A 27,523-nucleotide genomic window follows, 5' to 3' on the forward strand; every position below is an offset into this window, starting at 1 on the left:
CAAATACTTGTTCCCCCCACTGTAGCATAAACGAATGGCACCATTTTGTTTCCATTTTGCAAAAAATGGGGAACTGCATGACGTCATCACTCGAAATTAATCTCAAAAACGATAGCAGCACAAACGAAATTGTTTTCAGCACAAACGAAGAATGCATTTTGTTTAATGTATAAAAACACACAAGCTAACCCTAACCCTATCTATAAGGCATCATTAAAAATGCTTAACAAGCTTATAACTTAACAAATCAAACATAAATCATTTATTTGCAATTTAGTAATGATGTATTAACTTGTGATTGTTATTATCCAAGTCTTACCAATGACCCTTCAAACCACATATTGCTTTTACCTTCATCATAGGCGATAGGCAGGTAGGACAGGACTCCCTCTGACCACCACAGTGTGTAACTGACAAAGACAAAACACAGAAATGTAAAAAGTCAAACAGCTGCTACTTTGACCTAGATAACCAAATTGGTCCTGCTGGAACACCTACCCCGCCCCCCCACACCTCCTTATGCATCATTCATTTTATTCTATGTAAACCAGCTCCGAGAGTGTGATTTTGTTTGCGTGTTTGTGAGCGAGCGACCACAAATGAATTCAGATGCGAGCAAGTTAATTTCTGAGAATAAAGGCTGAGCCATCTCGATCTATTGTGGACAATTGAACTGGCCAGAAGTGAGAAACTAGGTCTAGTTTTACATAAGCGTGAAAAAAAAAAAAAAAAACTACATTGTATGAAGCTGGACAAAAGTCAACATGAAAGTGGGACTTTGCCCTACTTATAATTGCAAAGCAAATAAATCCAATGAGTCTGTTCTAGACACAAAAATATTAACAAGATGGAGAGAAAAACTGGGGCAAATTGAGATTTTAACACAAAAACTGAGGTTCCTGTGTATGACTATTCAGTTTTTTGGGGGGTCACTTGGTCCTGCACTGGAAATGAAATATAGAACATAGGCTGATGCTGTCGCTAATTGAGTTTTTGTACCTGCGTCTGTCCATCGGGAGGGCCATTGTGCTCTTCTGATGCAGGTAGAAGTCAGTGGGAAGGTCCCATAAGTGTGGGCGGCTCTCTGCTGGCTGGTAGACTTGGAGAAATAAATTGATGGCGTCCTGTCGATCCGCATCTGAAAAAAAAATTCAGAACAAAATTGAATGTTTAGCCTTCTATCTTATCAAGATTTTAGGAAGTTAAAACGTGCTCAGAAATTGTGATCATGTCAAAAAATGAAAACGATGGCACTAATGTGACTATATATGTAGAAAATGAATATGGCACACAAATCTGGCTGTTTTTCTTTTGTTTTTCCCCCCCAACTATTTCATAGTTACACCACGCAAAAATGCATCAGGGAACGCCAACTTTTTATCAGCCAACCGGAATAGCGTAAACCACGAATGCAGTTTTTTGGACCGTGACATCACCATCGTAATGCGAAAGTGGGTCATTATCGACACTCCCTCGCATACAATCCATGTTATTTCTGCTGGTTTTCTCCGGTAATCATTCAAAAAAGAACATGCCGATCAAACACTGCTGCTATGGAACTTTGGATGTTTTCTTCATACGTTTCCCGAAACCAAAAACTCGGAGGAAAAAATGTGAAGAATGGATCAACTTGCGCGAACGTCCAAAAGACCAGTTTTACGCCAGCAAGGTGAAGCCATTCACATTTCATATTCAGTAAACATTTTGTTGGGGGCATTGGTCCTAAAAAAGGACGAAGAGAAGCCATTTTGATATTTTTACTTATTTTTTAGCGTGGCATTTTTCCATGCTGCTTCTGTCTGACAACGAATGACCTGAAATAAATTGAAATGGTATTTGACTGCCACCGTTACCTTTTCTGTTGTAAAAAAAAAAAAACAGCTTTAGTAAGGGGTAAGTGTAAATCAATTATAGAATTAAGATTTGTTATCAATGAATAAAAGTGTTCATTGGCTGTCACTGAGTAGCATCCGGATCGCTACACAAAGGAGGTTGACCCACCTAGCAACAATTGCTAACGTCATGAATATTAATGAGCAAAAATGACGTGTTTTTTGTGGTACGCCATTGATAATTATGCCTACCTTTGTAGTGCTGCGCTAGCTTGTATGTTGACATAATGACAGAGCGGTCACACCGCAACAAGAGAATACAAAGCATTTGGATAGCATGCTAGCAGACGTCAAAAATCTGCAGCTATTCATCTTTCGTCGGAGATTTTTTTAGTAGGCCGGGTCATTGCAGCTGAGAAAGGAAGGCTGGTCACTTGCTGTTGTATTTTATAGCACCTTTAAGTAGAGTTGTCCGATATCGGGTAGTGGAAAATATCGGCCGATAAAAGCATTTTAAAATGATATCCGATAATATTGACATCGGTTTTTCATTATCGGTTTTGGGCCAATATACATATGGCAGTGCTGTCATGTCCATTGAGGACAGAAAGTGCCTTATTGAAACTTTGCACTTGCACCTGATCCAAAAAAATGATGCATGCACTATTTTAATTTCATCAATAAATACTGACGGGGATCCATAACTTTATAAAATAAAATTCATAACTAATTACTTCATTGCTTGATATTGACAACAATAAGAGAAATAATTTCTTCATGCTTATAAAACACATAACTAGTGTTAAACTATATTCATTTGTGCTGTGACTGTATCTATTCATGTTCATGTGTTCTACCTATCTCTTTGAACATAATACAAAGAGTTTCTGTGGCCTGCCTTATCTGATTTTACTACCTCTTGTACCAGCTACGGCTAAGTTTCCAAGGTCATAACTCATTATGTTTTTCTGTGGAAAATCCCCAGGTTGGGCTGTAATAAGTTTCACTTCTGTTTCACAGTAAGCATCCTTAAGTAACGCCCTTTCAGCAGTATAAATGTCCAGCCTCTGTTGTACTCCTTTGTACTTCTGAGTGGCCACAGGCTTGTCTGGACCACATTGTTGTACCCTTGATATATACACTCATCGGCCACTTTATTAGGTACACCATGCTAGTAACGGGTTGGACCCCCTTTTGCTCTCAGAACTGCCTCAATTCTTCGTGGAATAGATTCAACAAGGTGCTGGAAGCATTTCTCAGAGAGTTTGGTCCATATTGACATGATGGCATCACACAGCTGGTGCAGATTTGTCGGCTGCACGTCCATGATGCGAATCTCCCGTTCCACCACATCCCAAAGATGCTCTATTGGATTGATATCTGGTGACTGTGGAAGCCATTTGAGTACAGTGAACTCATCGTCATGTTCAAGAAACCAGTCTGAGATGATTCCAGCTTTATTACATGGCGCATTATCCTGCTGAAAGTAGCCATCAGAAGTTGGGTACATTGTGGTCATAAAGGGATGGACATGGTCAGCAACAATACCCAGGTAGGCTGTGGCGTTCCAACAATGCTCAATTGGTACCAAGGGGCCCAAAGAGTGCCAAGAAAATATTCCCCACACCATTACACCACCACCACCAGCCTGAAACGTTGATACAAGGCAGGATGGATCCATGCTTTTATGTTGTTGACGCCAAATTCTGACCCTACCATCCGAATGTCGCAGCAGAAATCGAGACTCATCAGACCAGGCAACGTTTTTCCAATCTTCTATTGTCCAATTTCGATGAGCTTGTGCAAATTGTAGCCTCAGTTTCCTGTTCTTAGCTGAAAGGAGTGGCACCCGGCGAGGTCTTCTGCTGCTGTAGCCCATCTGCCTCAAAGTTCGACGTACTGTGCGTTCAGAGATGCTCTTCTGCCTACCTTGGTTGTAACGGATGGTTATTTGAGTCACTGTTGCCTTTCTATCAGCTCGAACCAGTCTGGCCATTCTCCTCTGACCTCTGGCATCAACAAGGCATTTCCGCCCACAGAAATGCCTCTCACTGGAGATTTTTTCTTTTTCGGACCATTCTCTGCAAACCCTACAGATGGTTGTGTGTGAAAATCCCAGTAGATCAGCAGTTTCTGAAATACTCAGACCAGCCCTTCTGGCACCAAAAACCATGCCACGTTGAAAGTCACTCAAATCACCTTTCTTCCCCATACTGATGCTCGGTTTGAACTGCAGGAGATTGTCTTAAACCATGTCTACATGCCTAAATGTATGAGTTGTCGCCATGTAATTGGCTGATTAGAAATTAAGTGTTAACGAGCAGTTGGACAGGTGTACCTAATAAAGTGGCCGGTGAGTGTATATCTTTTTTATAAAGTCTTCGAAGCAGGCAATCCTTGGCTGAGTTTGATTCTTTCTCTTATCTGAGCTATTGATTGATACTTGTCTCGGAGTTCCAACTTGAACTTCCCTGACACAATAGAGATCCAATTCATTTAAACTGGGAGGAATGGCTGCAAATGTTCATGTTTGAATATCATTAACGGTGCTAAATGACCAATCCATTTTGACTGGGTGGGCTTCAGTCAAAATAAATTGGACGTCGAGCACCGTGGCTGGCAGCAAATGACTTTAATGAACTCCCTGTAAAGAGTTAAATATTACATAGCAACCTTTTAAGATTCACTTGAAATTAGGCCAGAATCCGACTTCTATTCAACACCTATGACTAATAAACGTGGGTGAAGCTCAGCTTAATAAGCCATCAAAATGTAATCACAAGTAAAAGTCTGAAAATGACTGGACTCTCCTAAAAACTGGCACTACGCCAACCCTTTCTACCCTGACATTTGCGCTCTGAAAAGAAGTTACATTCCCTCCTGTGCTCCCGAACTCCATTTACTTAAAATGGAGGCGCCGACGAGAATGGAAAAGAAAAAAAAAATCAAGACCTTAGCGTGTCAAGTAGCGCGCTTTCATTTCAGTTTCTGCCGCTTTTAGGAACAGTTACTGAATCGTTTGTACGCATTTATGTAGACACAATGTATCTGACAAATTACTGTGCTATTCATGATTGAAATGGAAAGCCGAGACAGTCCTTTCATTAAGACTTAAAATGTTCATGAGGACTGCACTTAGCGCAGCGGTGTCATGTCAATGTCACGTGTGTGGTTGAGTTACTCAAGCATGTTATTATTTAACATCTGTATGGTAATGCTAAGGGTCTGTGAGGACAACGGGATGTTGTGAAACGAGGATGAAACGGCTTGAAAAGAGTATTTTCATTTATTTCATTGAAAAATATGTGCAGATTGGATAAATTAGTCAATTTCAATTTAACAAGGTTTTGTTTATATTATTTATGCATTGATTGGAAGAATTTATTTACAAGCAAAATGCTGTTTTTTTTTTAAACTCAAATTTCTTTAATATATTTTGTTTATTTCACGATAACAAATACTGAATACCAGGGAAAAAAAACATTCGTCAAAAAATTGATCCAAAAATTTATATTTGAATGTTTCATTTTAGTAGAAAAATTTAAAACAATTTTAGACACATGCAGTTTTTATCTTCTCATAAAATTTTTGGTTGTTCATTATAATTGTGTTTAAATTACATTTATACATTTTGTATTTATTGATTTTCTGTTAATAAAGTACGTGTATTTATTTTTTAAATGTTCAATTTTAGAATTTTCTTTTCAAATTGACACTTTTTTTGTATTTTTCATCTCATTTAATGACTGTTAATTGTAATTTGATTTGAAGTCATATAAAAATTTAAAATTACAAATTTAAATTTAACAATGCTTTGTTTATCTTATTTATCCATTGATTGGCAGAATTTATTTACTAGTAAAATGTTGTTTTTGCTCAATTTTCTTAAATTTTTTTGTCATTTCACTAAAAACACAACTTTAAAAAGTTGAACGCCAGGAAAAATTACATTCATCAAAAAATTTATCAAAAAATTTATAAAACATATTTGAATGTTTCATTTAGGTAGAAAAATTTAAAACAATTTTTTACACATGCAGCTTTCATCTTGTCATAAAATAATTGGTTATTCATTATGATTTAAAAAAAAATAACATTTAACATTTGATTTCATTTATTATGTTAATAAAGTACATGTATTTATTTTTTAAAATGTTCAATTTTAAGTTGACACAATTTTATGTAGTTCATATATATATATTTATATAAGTTCACATATAAAATTGACTACAAATTATTTCACATAACTTTCCTATATTTGTTTTTTTTTTCATCATCAATTAATTACTTCAATGACTTATTCTAAATATTGAAATAGTACTAAAATAATTTTATATATGCATTTACCAGTTTTAATATCAATCATGAATAATACAATTAAAAAATTATACTTTTAATTGTAACCTAATTTAACCAACTTATCTCTCTTATCAGAATGCAATATTCACAACTCTCTACTGTACAAAGTCACATGAATTATAATATCCTGCATAAGACTTGACTGCCAAAGCAACGAAAGTGCAATAATAATTATTAGAGCCTAATTACTTTCCAGGGAACACGCACCAGAGAAGGCGTTGCTGTAGTAGCGCGAAAGCGTCTGCATGATGTCTTTGGAGTGCTGAGTCCATGGCGCAATCTTCCGATAGGTCTTGACCCTGTGCACCAGCTGTGAGCCGCCGTACTGCAGCGATAGCGTGTCCCCATGGTCCTCGTACAACTCCTCGAACAACCTGCAATCCACAAAAAGAGGCGTAAATTCTTGGTTAGCACCTCGTTTGAGAGAAGGTTTAATTTTTTTCCATCTGCTTTCCTGAGTCAGGGCCCGGATGCACTGCTACTTCGGGGTGTGACAAAAATATTGAAAAGGTGATATATCGTGAGTCTTTGCATCCTCAAAGGTTATCAATACGCTCATGCCAAGAATCAAGATATCGTTTTAAATAGTAAAAAGAAAAGAAAAAGAAAAGCTTATTTTTCTCTTTATTAGTTGTTTTGTAAAATGTCCCCAAATGATTTCCTGACCAATGTATTGATAATCGTTGTATCGCCATATCGTGAGATCAGCCGTTATCGTGAGCTTTGTATCCCAAATCGTATCATATAGTGAGGTACCAAGAGGATCCCACCCCAACTACTACTGTCAATAATTATTTTTCTTTAGTATTCATCAAAACAATCAGAGAGAAGAACAGAAAATTAGAAAACAACAGGAGTAAATATGGCAAAACATTTAATCGAGGGTACGCGAATGACGACTAAGGAAAAAAAACTTATGCTGCTTTAGGGGAAATTTGCAAGGGTTATGGATTATGCAATCAAGGCTGCGCGCATACTTTACCTCAACTAATTGGGAAGGCTCATTAATGAAAAAAGCTTGAATTAGCAAGATCTATATTGATCTAACTATAGAACCCATTTGTTATTTCCAAAGATACTGACGGACGTCAGGTGCATTACCTCACGCAGTCGGTGTCAAACTGGAGCTTGGGCTTGTCAGTCATTCCCAGTGCGTAGAGTTGATAGGCAAGTGCACACTTGCCTACCATGAACTGGGCGGTGTTGGTTCGGTCCAGACAGTCCACACAGTTGGTCCTGAGAACACCGGTCTGGTAGGATTTTCACATTACAGTAAACACATTAGCAAGTTACAAGGTCTCACATGATTGATTTATGGACAAGACTTGACTGAAAAGTTTCAAGCAACTATCCCAGTATTCAAAAGGAAAAAATAGTCAGTGCTAGTGTTGAAATTGCTAAAGGTAATGACAGCTTTACAAGTATGAACCATATGAACCTGAAAAACCACACAATAAAAATAGCCTTGGATACCTCAGCTCACATTTTTCTACTCAAATGATTATTTCTAGTTGAAAAGAGACGGACGCATCACATATCACACTTATACAGTGTGTGAAATTTCAAGGCCATGAGCCACATAGACCTTAAAGATTGATTTCTCGTCACCCACGCGATGCCCAATAGTTGTATATAGTTGAATATTATTTTATATATATATATATATATATATATATATATATATATATATATATATATATATATATATGTTAGGGCTGTCAAACGATTAAAATTTTTAATCAAGTTAATTACAGCTTAAAAAATAATTAATCGTAATTAATCGCAATTCAAACCAGCTATAAAATATGCCATATTTTTCTGTAAATTATATATATACAGTGGTACCTCTACATACGATCGCTTCGACACACGAACTTTTCGACATCCGACGTAAAATTTGACTCGCCATTTGTTTCTACATCCGACGACATGCTCGAAATACGACGACAACGGCAGCACCGCAGACGAATGCACGGCGGATTTTCTTGTGTGACAAATCAACACAGGTTTCAGAAAAGGTTGGTACAGGTGGTGAAACAAGGAAAAAGTTGACGCTTACCTTCTAAATGAAGATGCAAATGACAGAAAAATATGAGCCTAGGGTGGGCATCCGTGAAATGGCTCAACAATACATCTCCACGGTCCTCCTCCGACCATCGTTCGCCAGTCTTTAGTATAAGTTAAGCTGACAATTCTTATTGTGGTAACATCTCCAGAGAAATCGCCAGCTTCGCCACGTTTTCATCATTTCTTTCACAACTTATTCAACACAAAACGCCTGCTGTCTGCCGCAATTGACGATGTTCTCAAGAAAGCATTGAAAGCGAAAGTAAACTTTCACCCGCTCCCCTCCCTCTTTGTCACGTCAGCGCCGCGGTGCCTTCAGGTACAGAAAAAAACGTCCGCCTTATTAGAACCCGTTTCGTTACACTATTACAGGAATTATTATTATTATTATATTATTAATCCGATTTTTATTTATTATTTATTTGTTTTGCTATATGTAATTGCCATTTGTAATAGTACCAGCAGTATTTTTTAAGGATTTAGTGCAGGTTTTTGGGCTGTGGAACGAATTAATGGAATTATAATGTATTCCTATGGGAAAATCCTGCTCGACATACGACCATTTCGACTTACAAACAAGCTCCTGGAACGGATTAACTTCGTATGTAGAGGTACCACTGTATTATGCAAATTATATATATATTCTGTAAAATAAATTGTTGGCATGGAAAGATAAAACACAAGATGGATATATACATTCAACATACGGTATATAAGGACTGTAGTGGGCATTTCACTCTACTGTCATTTAAATCTGTCTATGCTGTCCTCACTCCGAAGCGTCTACTTTTTCCAAAGCTAGACAGCTAGTGAACGACGCCTTAATAATTAGACTTGTTTCTTTTTCATCTGATTTATTAATAAAATGGCCTCAAACCATTGTCCTCTTTAGACCGTCGTAAAACTACAAAATAAAAGTACACAAGCATTGCATTAGCAACAACGTTAGCTTAGCACGCTATACAGGTTCACTAAACATAACACAAAAAGCGTCTCATACAAAAAATATAACATTTCGCTTACTAACATAATATGTACATTCTTTACAACAACCATACTTATGGACAAATCTTGTCCAAGGATCATATAAACACAACATTATCAGCCCGAGACGTCGTGCAGCCATAATGAACTGGCAAGAAAATAATAAACCATGTCGCAAAGCGACCACAAGAGTTCGCTGTTGGACAGCAAAAAAAGCCTTGCTGTAAAACTTACCAAAAGGCAGAATACTGTCTGAGCGGGACACGTGCGTTAATTGCGTCAAATATTTTAACGTGATTAATTTAAAAAATTAATTACCGCGCGTTAACGCGATAATTTTGACAGCCCTAATATATATTATAAATTATTTCAATTCCAATAATAATGCTATTTAAAATTTCATTTTAGGTGTTGTATACACTTTAATGACCCCACAAACTAACCTGTACTCGTCCGCTGGCTGAAATGCTTCCACCCAAGTCTCCCCATCTGTGAAAAAAACAATTAAGATGTAATGGTGTCACACTCATCTAAGCTTACTGGTTGCTATTGATGGCGATCGATGTTCAATCCATTTGAACAGGGTTGGGGGGGGGGGGGGGGGGGGGGGCTAGCAGCGAATTAACATTAATTCATTCATGCCTTCCCAGTAAGAGTTGTCCGATATTATCAGTTGGACGATAAAAGCATTTAAAAATGATACTGGCAAGGCAAGGTAAATTTATTTATATAGTACAATTCAACACAAGGCAATTCAAAGTGCTTTACATCACATGAAGATCATAGAAATCACATTAAAATCAATAGAACGTTAAAACAAAGACAATCGAAATAGGAAATAAAATTACCGTAATTTTCGGACTATAAACCGCTACTTTTTTCCTTCATTTTGAATCCTACAGCTTATAGTCCAGTGCGGCTTATTTGTTGATTTATTTGGGTTAATAGGTAAAATTTAATTTGACAGTGGCGTCATAAGACCGTCATAATTATGACATGACTTTATCATGGGCATTACTGAATGATTATGACAGATGTCATTAGGTGTCAACTGGCAAATTATATCACTAACTCCATTTATGTCCATCTCGGATCTTTTACATCTATTCAAAAGTGAGATAATTTGCCAAATGACATTAAATAACATGTGTTATAAGCATTCATTAATGCTCATGACAGTGTCATGTCATAATTATGATTGTCTTATAACAGTCTTATGGAATCACTGTCAAATAAAGTGTTACCAAATACCATAACTAGCAATTAATGAAACAACTGGAACAGTAACTGAAGAAATAACTAGCACAGAAAAGGAATTTTGATTGGTATTTACATCTGTAGCGCTGCAATGCATGCTAGGAGGCATGGTGGACGAGAGCAGTGTTGACAGCAGGTGGCAGCAGAGGTTGACTGTCTCCCCCTAGGGAGCAGTGATAGCCAAATGAAGCTTCTTGAAGCAATGAAGCTTTTCAGCCAACTGGTTCAAAGCTTCTTGGTGGTTCATGTGGTCTTGGTATGATACTGCTGTCAATTAAGTGTTACCGATTAATATCTTTTGGTGTAAATATCCCATAATACAGTGAGGATAGCCTCGTCTTATAGTCCAGTGCGGCTTATGTGTGAACAAATGTCATTTTGGTGTCAAATTTGGTGGGTGGCGGCTTATAGTCAGGTGCGCCTTATAGTGCAAAAATTACGGTATACATAAAAATTGCAATTAATCACGCATAGAATAAAAAACAAATAATAATAAAAAAATAAAATAAATGAAAAATAAAAATAAAACAAATACTACTACTAATCATAATTGAAATCAGCAATGGAAATAAACACAAGAGGAATAGTAAGCAAATACATTGAAATATATAGACAGTTATGGATATGCAGTGGGGGCCATTTATATGGTGACTCTCCGAGAATACGAAAAATTTTAAATTTTCATTTGCGTCTCCATTTGAACAATGTCGCAATTCCGCATGAAAACGATGTAGTATTCATGCCAGGCCCTAGGGGGCAGTGCAGATTTACAGAGCGACAGAGAATGATGCACTTTGACCCCACCAAGCTCCCTCAGCCCGGAAAAAAATATGCCCGCCCACTTGAAGCAATGTCATTTTTCTTTTGTTCAAAAAGGCACAAAAATTGAAACCTTCAACATATTTCATTTAAAAATATTATTAAAACAGTAAATTAAAGCCGACATTCCGCCATATTTGCTGTTTTTAATGTTTAGTAGCACCGCTACGCACGCCCAATGTGATGTGTACGAGTGCCGACGTTAACGGCGCAGTCTCGCGCCACAGGAGCCTTTGATATGCATGTCGAGGAAGCCCCCCTCAACCCCCCGCAATCGGATTCTTCCACTTTGGAGGCAGGATTCAGAATTTTTCATCTTCGCCTTCCGTCTTCGCCGACGCCATATGCATGCGAGGCGAGTCCGCTACTCAGTCATTGCATCTTTGTGTCGCAGTCGCCATGTAAACTGCCCCTTGTTCCAGAGGTGAGGAGCATAATAACTAAATGCTGCCTCACCCTGCTTGGTTCTTGTTCTTGGAACATCCAGGAGACCGGTTCCAGATGACCTTAGGGGCCTAGATGTTTCATAGGAATCTAACAAATCAAGCATGTATTTTGGTCCAAGGCCCTTAAGTGTTTTGTAAACGAGCAGTAGTATTTTATAGTCTATCCTTTGACTCAGTAGAAGCCACTGTAACGATTTCAAAACCGGTGTAATGTGGTCCAGTTTCCTTGTATTTGTGAGGACTCTGGCTGCAGCATTCTTTACTAGCTGCAGCTTCCTGACTGATTTTTTATCAAGACCTGTAAATATACCGTTGCAATAGTCCAATCTGCTGAAAATGAATGCATGCATAAGTTTTGTCGAGTCAGAAGCCCCTTAATTCTGGCTATATTTTTAGGTGGTAATAAGCAGATTTAGTCACGGACTTTAGAGGGCTATCAAATTTTAGGTCTGAGTCAATAATTACACCAAGGGCTCTGACTTGATTTGTAGCTGTAAGTGACATTGTGCTAAGGTGCCTGCTTATCTTTGACCTTTCGATATCATTGGATAATATCGACATCGGTTTTTCATGATCAATTTTGGGTCAGTATGCATGTTGCCTTCAAAGTGAATGTACAAGCCTTTTGCCTTTGTACAAGGGTTGGTCACAGCTTAGCACAGCTGTTATGCTGATTGATCATTAGATGTCTCCAAACTAAGTGGCCGTTTACATCGTGACATTCCAAGAATACAACAAATTTCATGTTTGCATTTACAGAGCTTCATCTTGGTTCCGTCTCTATTCGAACGATGTCGCAATTCCGTGTGAAAAAAGATGTAGTATTCATGCCAGGCCCTAGAGGGCAGTGCAGTTTTATAATGCGACAGCAAATGATGCACTTCCTTGACAACAACCTCCTCAGCTCGGAACTCGGAAGACAACACACCCACCCACTCGAAACAATGGTGTTTTTTTTTTAGCCCCTTACGTTTTTTTTTTTTTTTTTTTTTCAGTTTTAATCACGTTTTTTCCTGTATATTTTTCTCTCATATTTCTTGTACGTTTGCTGTTCCATACAAGTTTAAATGATTGTATGACATTGTTTGTCAACGTCGTCAGAGCGAGAGCGTTCCATGCATATGGTTGCAGAGCAATCTCCACAATTAAGCCTGTCACAATATGCAATAATTCCATTTATCGTGCGATAAATAAAAATGAAGGCGGTAATTTTTCCGCTGCAATTTATCGCCTCGCGTGCACGTGCGTGTGCAGCAGACGTGCTGTTAAAAGTTCGGATTCCTCGTTACCAACCGCGCAAAATGCATCTTCGTTCCAGGTCCGGCAAAAACTAGCGCTGGAGCCAATCGTTCCCATTATATCCTATTGTTCAACGTATACTGGCCGCGTCAGTGCTCCGGAGTGACTGTGGACCATCTATGGCGCGCCGGTGTTGTTGACGTGTGGGCACTTCCGTCAGGAGAGACATTTCATGCGGGGCGGCTATTTTTCGGCACAACGCCGGATAACATTGTTACCGACTTGGCTGCAACGAACAACCTCGCTTTGACAACGAACAACCTCGCTTTGACAACGAACAGCTGCTTCAAACTCGTCCTGTTTATGAAAGTCGATTGTCATATGCTGGTGTTGTGTAGTAATGAGCAGACGTGACTTCAGCGGCGCTTGCTAACTTTTTTAATGTGCGCACACACTAGATATCATGAAATGGCAAACTCGATGTGCTATGTCCCATGCCATTGGCTACGTGAGCCCAGAGGGATTATGGGACACGAAGTCCATATACTACATCGATGAATTCTAAACTGTCATGACTGAATGGAAGTTAAGAAGGCCAAATCAATCCATACCAGTGACTATAGATAATGTTGTAAATATTGTTAATTCAGTACGTGACACAGATTGATTCGGACCAAAAATAGGATGTCTTGCTCATGTAGTAAACCTAGCTGCTAAGAGAGCTGTAGCAATCAACAGTGTGCCCTGCCTCACTTTACAAACAGTAAAGATTGTTCTCAGCAATTTTTATACAAATTTTTTTCAGATCAGTAAGAAGTAAGCACAGAAATATTATGCACTAAGATGCATGTTTATATGATGACAATTTAATTTTTGCTCGTTAGCAAAAAAATATATATATATACATATATATACATATATATATATAATTGTTTTTTTTTTTTTTTTTTTTTTTTTACAGAGCATTAAATGTATTGAATCGGATCGAAAATCATGTCCCCCGTATCAAAAATCATACCGAACCATGACTTAACTGTATCGTTGCATCCCTATGGAACACCATTGCACAAGCTATGACATGAAAAGTTTTAATTTGCCTAAATGCTTAAGTTATTAAGTGCAATTTTCTTTTCTTTTTTCTTTTTTTTAAACACATTTTATTTATTCAGTGTTTCTGTGCGGTATCAATATTGTTGTTTTTTACTTAAGAGGCATGGTCAATTGTTTTTAGTTGTGATTTCTTAAAAAGTATTTTTGAATTTAAGAGTAAATACTTATCGCGTTTAAATGGGTGTACTTGATCTATTAACATATACTGTATTCTCACTGTGTTATTGTAAATTGGTTAAAAAAAAACTGTGGTGGTTGCAATAATATCGCATATCGCAATAATTTATGAGAATAATTAACGCACACTAAAATTTGTTATCGCGACAGGCCTACCCACAATCGAATCGTTCCACTTTGGAGGCCGGAATCAAAATTTTGTGTCTTCGCCTTCCATTTTCGCCGTCACCATAGTTATTGGCACCACTTCTTATGTTCCACAGGTAAGTAACAAGGTGCTGTAAATTACACAAATTAGAGAAGCATGACAAGATTTTTCTAAGGGTGCCAATACTTTTGTCCGGCCCAAGTGAGTTTTGTGTGAGTTTTGTGTAAAATGATAATGATTTTTTTTCCATTCCCTTTTGTGTTTTTTCATTGCAAGCAAAATAAATGAAGATATTACTACCAAAGCATTTGTAATTGCAATCATTTTCTGGGAGAAATTGAACACCATCTGACAGAATTGCAGGGGTGCCAATACTTTTGGCCAGCAGTGCAGAACAAAAAAATAAATAATAATAATAACAATTTTGGGATTTTTATTAACTGGTATGTTATATCGAAAATGGTATCAAGTACTTTTTTGGAGTATTAATATTAATTTGAAAATTTTAGTATTGTGACAACAGTACTCCCATGTAATACATTAAAACTGCTCAGACCATAAGGACACTCAGAATCCTATTCTTTTTGTCAAAGCAGCTGAACAGGACAAGAAAAAATATATATATTTTAAGTAGAATTTTGTATGTTTACCCACCATTATCTTTTTGAAAAACATGTATTCAGAGGTAAACAAAGTGAAACAGGGTGGAGCGAATTGAAGTGCATGGCTGATGAATGTACTATAGAACGCACGGTCTTTACCTTACGTAACAACACGAAAGTGATTAACATGCAGACGGCGGCGGCAACTCACGGACACGACACGAGGAGCAATTTACTCCGCTTGTTACGGGGAACATAATGTAACCACCGCTGGACGTCATTTCCATGAAGTATTTAGTGGTGAGGGGGGGGTTGGGGGGAGCTGTTGATTAATGTACTCTTTGCCATTTTTAGTATGTAAGAAAATGTTATGAAATAACATTATCTGGCTTTGCCAAAAAGGCAAAGACCAGATAACTATTGTTAGCAATACTTTATATAGAAGCTCAACAGTGAGTCTCACCTTTCATCCGGGTGGAGGGTATGACAGTACAAGTCTGGACGGTTGACGAAAAAGCCGGTTCGCTTCACCACATTTTCCGCAATCATGCTAAGACGGTCCAGGACATTGCAGAGTTTACTGGGGAGAAGACAGTAAAGTTATTTATTCATTTATGAATGTAAGGTTAATACATAAGTAGCATCACCATGGCATTTGGGACGAAAATTGTAATTAAAAAAAAAAAATTTTTTTAAATGACTTGATTGGTTTGATTTAACTAGAGTGAAATGTTTAAGTACCGTATTGGCCCGAATATAAGACGGTGCTTTTTGCATTGAAATAAGACTGAAAAAGAGGGGGTCGTCTTATATTCGCGTTCTAGACATTATACCCATTCACGACGCTAGATGGCACCAGATATGATTGAAGCGATGTTCTGTCATGACAGATCTCAGCTACTCTCCCCATTCACGACGCTTGATGGCGCCAGATATCATTGAATCGATGTTCTGTCATGACAGATCTCAGCTACTCTTTTTAGTTTAACCAGTTTGCATTATTTATTGCAATGTTTTTCATGATTCAGATTTGTTTCAAGACTACAGTTACAGTTAGACTTCACTTTGATGGTTAATGCAGTTACTGCAATTTTGTTGTTTTATCACAATAGATTGGTTTATTTACATTTCAAAAACCTGAAGCCATTCATTTACGAATGTGATTGCACTTTAGTTTACATATTTAAATGTTCAGATATTAAGATTTGAATGAGGCAAAATAACATGCTTTTTGTCTCAAATATATTGTTATAATCATTTGTTTCGGATGTACTGTAATTATTTTCTGTATAAAAATTAATTTGCTGTTCAAAAAGTCTTTTTTCAAACTTGAGTCTTGAAAAAGGGGGTCGTCATATAATCAGGGCTCATTATATTCGGGCCAATACGGTATATGTAAATACCAAAAAAAAAATAAAATACTGCAATTTTTGGACCACCTCCACCAGACAATGCTGACTGAATTTGAAACAAAACTTTTATATCAAATGAAAAAGACAACTAACAGGAAGATGCATGGTTCGTATACATTTTTCATTCCAAATTCAAGCACCTTTTAAGGACTTTCAAGACCAATTTTCCAGTTTTTCCAGTACCACTTAAACATTATCGCAATGTTTATTTTAAGATGAGGCAGAATTTGGTGCCTTCTCACAAGTACACAAATGTCTTCCAACAAGTTTTATCAGCAAGAAGACTCAAGAAATTTGGTTTGAACGGTGCCTAGTCCTAGCGGCGACAAAGCCGAATCAAAAAGCGACTGGCATAAGGGTGTGGAGGTCACGCCCCCAAAAAAATCAACTGGTCGTACAATAAAAGTATTGTACTAAACCAAAGCGAATCCACACGTACGCACTTAAATACTACTCTACTTGTATAATGTTCGCTTGATTTAACTCCAAAGCACAACTGAAATGCATTGTACTTGAGGTCGACCGATATATCGGCCGGCTGACATATCGGGCCAATATATTGACTTTACCCAACATTGGCTGGGCAAAGGGTTAACCCTTCAACACAGGACTGTCGGCGGCGATTCGTTTGCGCATATCATCTTTGAAGCCTTGTCACGCTGCATCACAATGCAATGCTGACAGCACTCCTGTAACGAGTCGCATGACATTTTGGAGGGAAAATGACAAGCAGTACTCATTTTGGACATTTAGGGATGTATGTTTTTTCATAGGGGTGTACTCACTTTAGTTGCCAGGGGTTTAGATATTAATGGCTATATTTTGAGTTATTTTGAGGGGAAAATAAATGAACTCTATTATACAAGCTGCACACAGCCTACTTTTCATTGTGTCAAAGTGTCATTTTGTCAGTGTTGTCCCATGAAAAGATATACTTGAATATCTGCAGAAATGTGAGGGGTGTATTCACTTTTGTAATACACTGTATGTCACCTAGGTGCCACTGGTTGGCCTCATTTGAAAGTGCAGAAGTTGAGGTCCACGCCCGTTTTTACTTGAAGTCAATCGACCAAGAAAAATGGGAGATAATGTCATTTAAGTTTTATAATTTTATAGCCATTATAAATAAGCATTAAAACACAGCATGGACCATGTGTTTTTGTCCATATTTCCATAATTTCTTCTCCTTTTTCAAAACCGAAAGCACCACGAAAGACTACATATCCTAGGAGCCATTGTGAGGTCAAGAAAGACTGACGTAATGTGAACATTTTTAATAAATTGCCGAGCGAGGCGCCACCTAAGGAGAGGGAGGCGAGGTAGCGAGCGACGGCCGGTTGGATTGAGCAAGCGACTTTGCAACGTGCGGAATGAATCAATAACTAAATTTTGCGCGAGCTAATGCATTATTTCATCAACTCGAGGAAGAGACCAGATTTGTCTTCTTCGAATGAGTTGGGAAGAGTGACATACTGACAGCGCAAACGGCAGATGAGTGGGCGGTGTGACGTAGCGTATGACGTAGCCCTTTGTCTTGTTCTGAAAGGGGGGAACTGAGTGGCATGCCTGGAAAAATTGAACTGAACTAGTTTATTATTTTCAATATTTTTGAAAAGACATTTTTTTATGTTATATTTGCTTTGTTTTTCAATTTGCCGGCATGGCGGAAAACACTCAGGTGACTTGAAGTTCCACTCTGAGACCCCCAATTTGGCCAAATTTCAAAAATGCCCGATATGCATGTGAGATACATCATTGGAAAGCTTAAAATCTCAATTTTCTGGGTGAAGATTTTTTTTTAATTAATAAAATCGACTGCAAATACAAATAAAAATATAAATGAAGGTAAGAATATTAAATAAAAATACAAAATATACAATACTCCTCAAGCAAAGTAAAGTACTGAAGTACTGCTTGGTTTCCCCATAAACAAAAGGTTCCTCCAACCTTTTGGTGTAGCGGGCCATGTCCCACGCAATGTATTCGATGCCATGCTGCGGTGGCAGGAACTGGTTGAGGTTGAGCACGGCGGGATAGAGCTCCTCACTCAGAATTTTCTCATGTTTCCTTTTTTCTCGTTTCTGCCACACAACAAAAGACACATGTATCTTCATATATAACTAAAAGCAATATAGCTGCATCACTGGGCGCATGATTGAGTATCGTCAATAGAGTTCCAGTTGCGTGAAAAGGTCCCTTGAGGGTAAAAGTAGATGTAGATAGACTTGCTAGATTGCACGCCCACTGTGACGCATTCGGACATCATGTTGTCTCCTTGCAAAGAAGCAGTTGGAGGAGCATGCAATGGATTAAAACATGTGGAGTGCAGGAAAAAGATGGATAATTAAAGTAGAAGCAGCAAATGTAAGGAATAAATATGAGTATTGTATGGAATCATATGCCTTCCCTTTGAAAACAACATTGAAAATATTACGTCCAGTTTTCATTGAGTGAAAAACGGCTTTTGAAACTTTACGCTACGACAAAGGGGTTCAAACCCAAGGCTCGGGAACCAGTTCCGGCCAACGAAACAAAGCAATGGACCTTTTTTTTTGTCTGTTTTCTCGTTAAGATGAAATGTAAATTAAAATGAAAGATCAAGTTCAAGATCAAGAAATCAGAGTATTCTCTGATTTCTGATTTTCAGGTTTATTTTTGTTTTTTAAATTACTTTTTAAAAGATTTGGAAAGATTTGGATAAGGGAAAAGTTTACCATGGCTGTCGCAGCCACAACCGCGTCATCTCTCAGTTCAATAGTTTAGTTATGTGTAAATAAATTGTTACTTTGCCATTAAAATCTCTATTTGTCTCGTTGTTTATGTAATTTTGTAGAAGGAAAACATTATTCAGATGTTTGGGATGTCACAAAGCAAAAAACTGCTGTGTTAAAGTCAAATTTATGTTTGAAATGTATGCTTTTACAAAAAGCTAAATTTCTCTGTTTTTTTCATCAGAAATTGGAAAATTGCTCAAACTAAGCTATTTTCTAATGCTGATTTCTAAAGAATGGAAAAAGACATGAAGTAACTTTTTCCTGCTGAAAGAAGAGAGTCTATTTTTTCTTTTGGTGGGTTCCATGTTTATATAGCAATAGAACAGAATTTTCTGTGGGCCTTGCAAAATCAGTCAAAATCCAGTAAAACGGCCGGGAGCGAAGGGGGTTGCACCGGTGAAAATGGCTGGGAGTGAATGAGTTCAACAAAAACAATAAAAATGAGAATACTTAACTTTCATTTTTGTTTATTAATTTTAAAAAGTAACCATGAATTTTTTTAAATTACAGAAGACGCAGACTTCCACCGGAGTAGCGCCATTTTCTGACCTCTGTGACCTTTGACCCTTCCTCTTTTCATATCACTTACCTTGCAAATTTAATTAAATTAGGATAATCAATTATCAAGGTAGCAGGAAATTCATTTCACTTGATCTGCTCTGCCGTTTCATAATACTAACATATTAGTGCTGCAACGATTAATCTATTAACTCAAGTAATTCGATTAGAAAAAAAAGCTTCAGATCAAATTTTGCTGCTTCGAGGATTCGTTTAATTAGTGGCGTTGTAACTGTTTGTTTTGAAAGTGTTTACATTTAGTTTTATTGATTTGGGTGGATACAATGCCCTCTAGTGGCAAAAGTGAAAATGAAAAATAAATCCGGTGGCTGCTCCCTGTTAAGAACAACATATGGTAAGTTTTTGCTTGAGCTAATATGTTTTAATACATTCAGAATTTAGTTTATAGGTATATTTAGCAGTTTTTTGTGAGAATAGTATTTGAACGATTTGTTAAGAGCATTGCAGAAAAAAACGTTCGTATTAATAGCATTTTAGCTAGTGTACTTTTGCCATTAGTTAGCCAATTGTTCAATTGTTGTACTTAGATCCTCAGTTATTTTTTTATATCGTTTGTTCGAGGCTAAGCTCAGGTATTTTAATTGATTTTTAAATGAATGTGCAATTCTGCATACTTTGAAGAAACACACGGGAATTTTATTTTGTATACCTATTAATGCTCTTTTGAAAGTGCAAACTTAGTAAGCCTTTTGTTTTAAATCTCCTAAAATTGATTCTGCAACACATGAAATGTCGCTAATCATATAACTCCAGTTATATTGGAACTACAGTGGGGCAAATAAGTATTTAGTCAACCACTAATTGTGCAAGTTCTCCCACTTGAACATATTAGAGAGGCCTGTAATTGTCAACATGGGTAAAACTCAACCATGAGAGACAGAATGTGGGAAAAAAAAACCAGAAAATCACACTGTTTGATTTTTAAAGAATTTATTTGCAAATCATGGTGGAAAATAAGTATTTGGTCAATACCAACAGTTCATCTCAATACTTTGTACCCTTGTATGTACCCTTTGCTGGCAATAACGGAGGCCAAACGTTTTCTGTAACTCTTCACAAGCTTTTCACACACTGTTGCTGGTATTTTGGCCCATCCTCCATGCAGATCTCCTCTAGAGCAGTGATGTTTTGGGGCTGTCTTTGGGCAACACGGATTTTCAATTCCCTCCACAGATTTTCTATGGGGTTGAGATCTGGAGACTGGCTAGGCCACTCCAGGACCTTGAAATGCTTCTTACGAAGCCACTCCTTTGTTGCCCTGGCTGTGTGTTTGGGATCATTGTCATGCTGAAAGACCCAGCCACGTCTCATCTTCAATGCCCTTGCTGATGGAAGGAGATTTTCACTCATAATCTCTCGGTGCATGGCCCCATTCATTCTTTCCTTTACACAGATTAGTCATCCTGGTCCCTTTACAGAAAAACAGCCCCAAAGCATGATGTTTCCACCCCCATGCTCACAGTGGGTATGGTGTTCTTCGGATGCAATTCAGAATTCTTTCTCCAAACACGAGAACCTGTGTTTCTACCAAAAAGTTCTATTTTGCTTTCATCTGACCATAACACATTCTCCCAGTCCTCTTCTGGATCATCCAAATGCTATCTAGCGAACCGCAGACGGGCCTGGACGTGTATTGGCTTCAGCATGGGGACACGTCTGGCAGTGCAAGATTTGAGTCCCTGGCGGCGCATTGTGTTACTGAGAGTAGCCTTTGTTACTGTGGTCCCAGCTCTCTGTAGGTCATTCACTAGGTGCCCAGTGTGGTTCTGGGATTTTTGCTCACCGTTCTTGTTATCATTTTGACGCCACGGGGTGAGATCTTGCATGGAGCCCCAGATCAAGGGAGATTATTGGTGGTCTTGTACGTCTTCCATTTTCTAATAATTGCTCCTACAGTTGATTTCTTTACACCAAGCGTTTTACCTATTGCAGATCTTCCCAGCTTCGTGCAGGTCTACAACTTGGTCTCTGGTGTCCTTTACAGCTCTTTGGTCATGGCCATAGTAGAGTTTGGAGTGTGATTGACTGAGCTTGTGGACAGGTGTCTTTTATACCGATAATGAGTTAAAACAGGTGCCATTAATACAGGTAACGAGTGGAGCCTTGTTAGACCTCGTTAGAAGAAGTTAGACCTCTTTGACAGCCAGAAATCTTGCTTGTTTGTAGGTGACCAAATACTTATTTTCCACTCTAATTTGGAAATAAATTCTTTAAAAATCAAACAATGTGATTTTCTGTTTTTTTCCCCACATTCTGTCTCTCATGGTTGAGGTTTACCCATGTTGACAATTACAGGTCTCTCTAATCTTTTCAAGTAGGAGAACTTGCACAATTGGTGGTTGACTAAATACTTATTTGCCCCAATGTATATATAATTAACTATATAACTAGTTGACAGATTAAACGATTACTAAAATAATAGATAGCTGCAGCCCTAAAACATATCCTGCAAATTTAAAAACGATCCCTTCATTCGTTCTTGAATGATACAGCTATATAGTTTTTGTTGCTATTAAGAGCGTGAAAAACAAGGATTCAGTGAATTTTCAAGTAAAAACATGTCCCTAAACACTGAATTAACAGTCAAAATAGATTGTGACAGACAAAATGTCCCTCCAAAGGAAACCATAACTACGAAAAGAGTGACAGCCCTGCTTCACGGTTAGCTGTCCATGCATGAACTTCATCCACATTACATGTACTCATGAAGAACCTCAATACATGTCCAGTACATATTTCACGGTAGGCACTCAAGCCCCGGTAAGACATTACCCGCACATTATCTTCCAACACACTGTGTATGCTAATCATGTGTAATTTATCACATGCTCGATTAGACCCGTCTTTGCATGTACTGTATTCCTCACACACCTCGTTGGGCACTCATCACTGCATGATCATAGGCTTGGGTGCATCTTTGAACAGATCACATCTTCCCCTGAAGTGACAACGCGTCATCAGAGCGACCAGTTCAATTACATCGTCGCGTTTCCTAAGCTGAACGCGTTATGTGGTCTGGCACATGTGCACGCACACGAATAGAAATTTTCGACAAACTGATGAGGGGCAATTAAATGTGCGCATGCCTTTGTAAAAGCACACGTGTTTGCTACCAGGCCCATAATACAAAAGTTATTTATAACATTTTCTTAGTGATTTACTTCTATTGATGGCGATAGACGCCCAATCAATTTGGACTGGGAGGGCTGGCAGCAACCATTTGCCATCAATGGCAGCCAATGAGTTCAATAACTGCACATTATTGTCAAAAGATGTTTCGATTTGTCATCTGAATGTTAAAATTAAACAGGTAGCTTCAACGAATACTACTGAAGCAATTATGCGTTTTTAAATTGTTATTGGGGAAAAAAGTAAATATTCACAGGCCAAAAAGTAAAAAGTGAACCAAGGGTGAAAAACTTAAGGCCTTAGGGCCAGATCCGGCCCTGAATGTCATTTGGTGGGCCCGCAAAAATAAATCATCATCATAAATCATAATTTTTCCAAACCAGTAATCTGATTAAAGTTAGTTTCCTTAGTGTATGTTCGTTACGATTTTGATATTGCCTCATAATGTATGTAGAATGAAGAATATTGTAATCATGTACGAAGAGCATTTTGAATAGAAAATGTTAGAAAAGTTCCTAAGGTTCGTTTCCATGCTAACTGCTCACAGTTACTTCCTGTTTTGGACTCGAATCATACGCGCTAAGTGTTTTGGGACTTAGAAAGGCGTGACGAACGCGGGTGCACATTGGAGCCAAGTGCAGCCACCTGTTGAGATGTGCGAAAGAATGTTGATCTGTGTGCGTCCATGAATGGACGTTTTTTTCCCCCTCATTCTGCAGGGTTCCAGCGATAGGGTGAAGCCGCTACATGCGCAGCCGTTTCGTAGCTTTGCTGTTGCAATGGCACGTAGTCGGCGAACTTTGTTTACATCATATTCGTGTTGCACATTTATGCTGTGAGGTGAGGAGTTCGTTTAGCATCTTTGGGATGTGTTGGAAGTCCGACTGAATGTAAAGTGCTGAGTTGCCGCCACGTTTTGTGGCCAAATTGACCGCGTGTGTGTACGGCGTACTTCCGGGTTGTGCGCGAGCATTCGCGCCTGCCCCCACCGTTGTGTTTATTGCAATGTTTATTGCACAACTCATTTGTGTGTTGTTGATTATTGTGCAGTCAATTTTCATTGTTTTATATTGGCACTGATATGCACTAAACCCTAACCCGAAGGTCAGAATTTTTTACATTAGGCTTAATCTTTGAATTAGCTGGGGTTTAATTAGTCAGTGAAGTTGATTTCAACAAATTCCATGCAGTTTGTCAGTTATCTGTTAGTGTCAGGGCTCATGGTTAGATAAGCTAGCGTGAGTCAATGGAGGTTGAAATCAACTTCATCGACTAATTAAACTCCCTCTAACTCGAAGATTAAGCCTAATGTGAAAAATTCTGATCTTCCTCTTTAAATTTAATTATCAGAAAGTCGATTACATGTGATGACATTTTTCTGTTGTCATTCTTATGTTGAAGCAGCAAAGGGAAAAAAATTGGTAGAAAGTAACCGATAAATTACTTTTAAAGCAACTTAATTACTTTGATAATAAAGTAATCAGTAACTACATTACTTTTTAGAGGAGTAATCAGTAATTAAATTACTTTTTCAAGTAATCTGTGACAACACTGACGTTATGCTTTTCGCTGAAAAAAAAATTGATCGAGGACAATCAATCGTGATCAATTTTGATCACAATTATATTGGAAATATGGCATCACAACGCAACTCAAAATACTTTTTGCATGTGTTTTCCTCTCATACTTTCAAGGATTGTGTTTTCTCGTGGTAGCTTTAAAGAAGATTGTTGATCTGTTGACCACATTAATCACGTAGCATATTTGAACCACCCTTATTTGATATTACTGCTTTAAGTATTTTTTTAAGGCATCTTTAGTATGTTCTATCTGTATGCATCTAAGCAAAACAAGCTAAAAGTGCACAGTAGTACATTGGGTGTCAAATTCGCCTCTTGTAGCACGTTTTGCCGGTGTAGCACATTTTGGCAGAACTCTCGTTTCGTCTCATCCAGTCTTTCCTGTTCATTTTGCTTTTGCTACTCGTTTTGTGAAATATCGACAGTGCTGTCATGCTCATTAATATTCTTCTCGGGTTCAAATTGAAAGGGTTGAACAAATGACAAATGACATGTTTATGTCACGAAAGCCATACTCTGGAAGCTCGGCAGCAAAACCATGTGACGTCACCGCCCTGCGACGTCCTAAACCCTAACAATGGCGACCTACTAGTTAAACTAATTTTACAAATTGTATAAAAATGAAACATCAAGAGGGGTTTGAATATCAAATTATTTTAACTCAATAACGTTTATCTTTTAAGAACTACAAGTCTTTCTATCCATGCATCCCTTTAAAAAATAAAAGCTGTAAATTTGACTTTCGCATAGGACAAAAACAAAACAATTCCTTCTGGTTTACACTCGTTCAAAAGAAAGCCATCCCAGTCGCTATGAATGGCATTGCATTGCACTTGTCTTTTCATGGTGATGTCAAACATATTCAAAAGAAGAGACTAAATAAATAGCTCATTAACTTCTTGTTAAAGCAGCTGGTAGAGAAAATGGATTCACATGCTGGGCCATGTGCACACATCCCCTTCCTCGGAAGGCGCGACAGGGCCGCATAGGACGAGTCTACAAGAAGGACAGTCATGATTTGATGCCTAATTGCCCATTATTTCATCCGTCTCGCATTCTATTGGGTGTAAAGCACAGAAGCGTTGTATATGGGTAGGGGGTCCACTACTAAAAACCCTCAGTTACCCAAAATAAATAAATAAATAAATCACATGGCGGTCGCTTGTGTGGATCTCGGAGGTCTGTGATTGGTTCTCTCTGGCGCTCACGGTTCCCCTCGCCAGAGTCAACGTGAGACTGAAACCCAAGCCGGAGAACGAGCGCTGGGCAGAGATGTGTGCGCTCCCCATTGTGCGAGAAAATGCGGTGCAATACAAATGAGCGATTGCCGCGTGAGGCCAATGTGACAAAGAAAGCCCGTGCTGCATTTTCAGAGCGTTTTTCAGATGAGATTTTTAGGCAAGAAGCAGAAAAATACAGGTGTGTGAGGTCACACTTTTCTTATAGAAGGACTTCATAATAGTAAAATCTATGTACAGTGTGGCAAATAAGTATTTAGTCAACCACCAATTGTGCAAGTTCTCCTACTTGAAAAGATTAGAGAGGCCTGTAATTGTCAACATGGGTAAACCTCTACCATGAGAGACAGAATGTGGGGGAAAAAAAACAGAAAATCACATTGTTTGATTTTTAAAGAATTTATTTCCAAATTAGAGTGGAAAATAAGTATTTGGTCACCTACAAACAAGCAAGATTTCTGGCTGTCAAAGAGGTCTAACTTCTTCTAATGAGGTCTAACGAGGCTCCACTCGTTACCTGTATTAATGGCACCTGTTTTAACTCATTAAGCCTATAAAAGACACCTGTCCACAAGCTCAGTCAGTCACACTCCAAACTTCACTATGGCCAAGACCAAAGAGCTGTCGAAGGACACCAGAGACAAAATTGTAGACCTGCACCAGGATTCAAGACTGAATCTGCAATAGGTAAAACACTTGGTGTAAAGAAATCAACTGTGGGAGCAATTATTAGAAAATGGAAGACATACAAGACCACTGATAACCTCCCTTGATCTGGGGTTCCATGCAAGATCTCACCACGTGGCGTCAAAATGATAACAAGAACGGCGAGCAAAAATCCCAGAACCATATGGGGGACCTAGTGAATGACCTACAGAGAGCTGGGACCACAGTAACAAAGGCTACTATCAGTAACACAATGCACCGCCAGGGACTCAAATCCTGCATGGCCAGACGTGTCCCCCTGCTGAAAAAAGTACACGTCCAGGCCCGTCTACAGTTCGCTAGAGAGCATTTGGATAATCCAGAAGAGAACTGGGAGAATGTGTTATGGTCAGATGAAACCAAAATAGAACTTTTTGGTAGAAACACAGGTTGTAGTGTTTGGAGGAGAAAGAATACTGAATTGCATCCGAAGAACACCATACCCACTGTGAAGCATGGGGGTGGAAACATCATGCTTTGGGGCTGTTATTCTGCAAATGAACCAGGACGACTGATCTGTGTAAAGGAAAGAATGAATGGAGCCATGTATCGAAAGATTTTGAGTGAAAATCTTCCATCAGCAAGGGCATTGAAGATGAGACGTGGCTGGGTCTTTCAGCATGACAATGATCCCAAACACACAGCCAGGGCAACAGAGGAGTGGCTTCGTAAGAAGCATTTCAAGGTCCTGGAGTGGCCTAGCCAGTCTCCAGATCTCAACCCCATAGAAAATCTGTGGAGGGAGTTGAAAGTCCGTGTTGCCCAACGACAGCCTCAAAACATCACAGCTCTAGAGGAGATCTGAATGGAGGAATGGGTCAAAATACTAGCAACAGTATGTGAAAAGCTTGTGAAGAGTTACAGAAAACGTTTGGCCTCCGTTATTGCCAGCAAAGGGTACATAACAAAGTATTGAAATGAACTTTTGGTATTGACATAATACTTATTTTCCACCATGATTTGCAAATAAATTTTTTAACAATCAAACAATGTGATTTTGTTCCCCCCCCCCCCACATTCTGTCTCTCATGCTTGAGGTTTACCCATGTTGACAATTACAGCCCTC

The 27,523-nt window shown here is 38.3% G+C and overlaps 1 protein-coding gene across 1 annotated transcript in view; it reads right to left on the reverse strand.

The window, feature by feature from the left end:
* fig4a (FIG4 phosphoinositide 5-phosphatase a) overlaps nucleotides 1-27,523 on the reverse strand; it is an 87,300-nt gene that overhangs the window by 33,919 nt on the left and 25,858 nt on the right. The window contains exons 12-18 of the mRNA XM_057822608.1: nucleotides 18,400-18,533; nucleotides 15,504-15,620; nucleotides 9,686-9,731; nucleotides 7,293-7,441; nucleotides 6,399-6,565; nucleotides 1,000-1,138; nucleotides 352-410 (exon numbers count right to left, since the gene is read on the reverse strand). Coding sequence (XP_057678591.1) covers nucleotides 352-410; nucleotides 1,000-1,138; nucleotides 6,399-6,565; nucleotides 7,293-7,441; nucleotides 9,686-9,731; nucleotides 15,504-15,620; nucleotides 18,400-18,533 — 811 coding nt within the window. The remainder of the gene's footprint in view (nucleotides 1-351; nucleotides 411-999; nucleotides 1,139-6,398; nucleotides 6,566-7,292; nucleotides 7,442-9,685; nucleotides 9,732-15,503; nucleotides 15,621-18,399; nucleotides 18,534-27,523) is intronic.

Source organism: Corythoichthys intestinalis, chromosome 19 (genome assembly GCF_030265065.1).
Source record: "Corythoichthys intestinalis isolate RoL2023-P3 chromosome 19, ASM3026506v1, whole genome shotgun sequence".
NCBI lineage: Eukaryota > Metazoa > Chordata > Actinopteri > Syngnathiformes > Syngnathidae > Corythoichthys > Corythoichthys intestinalis.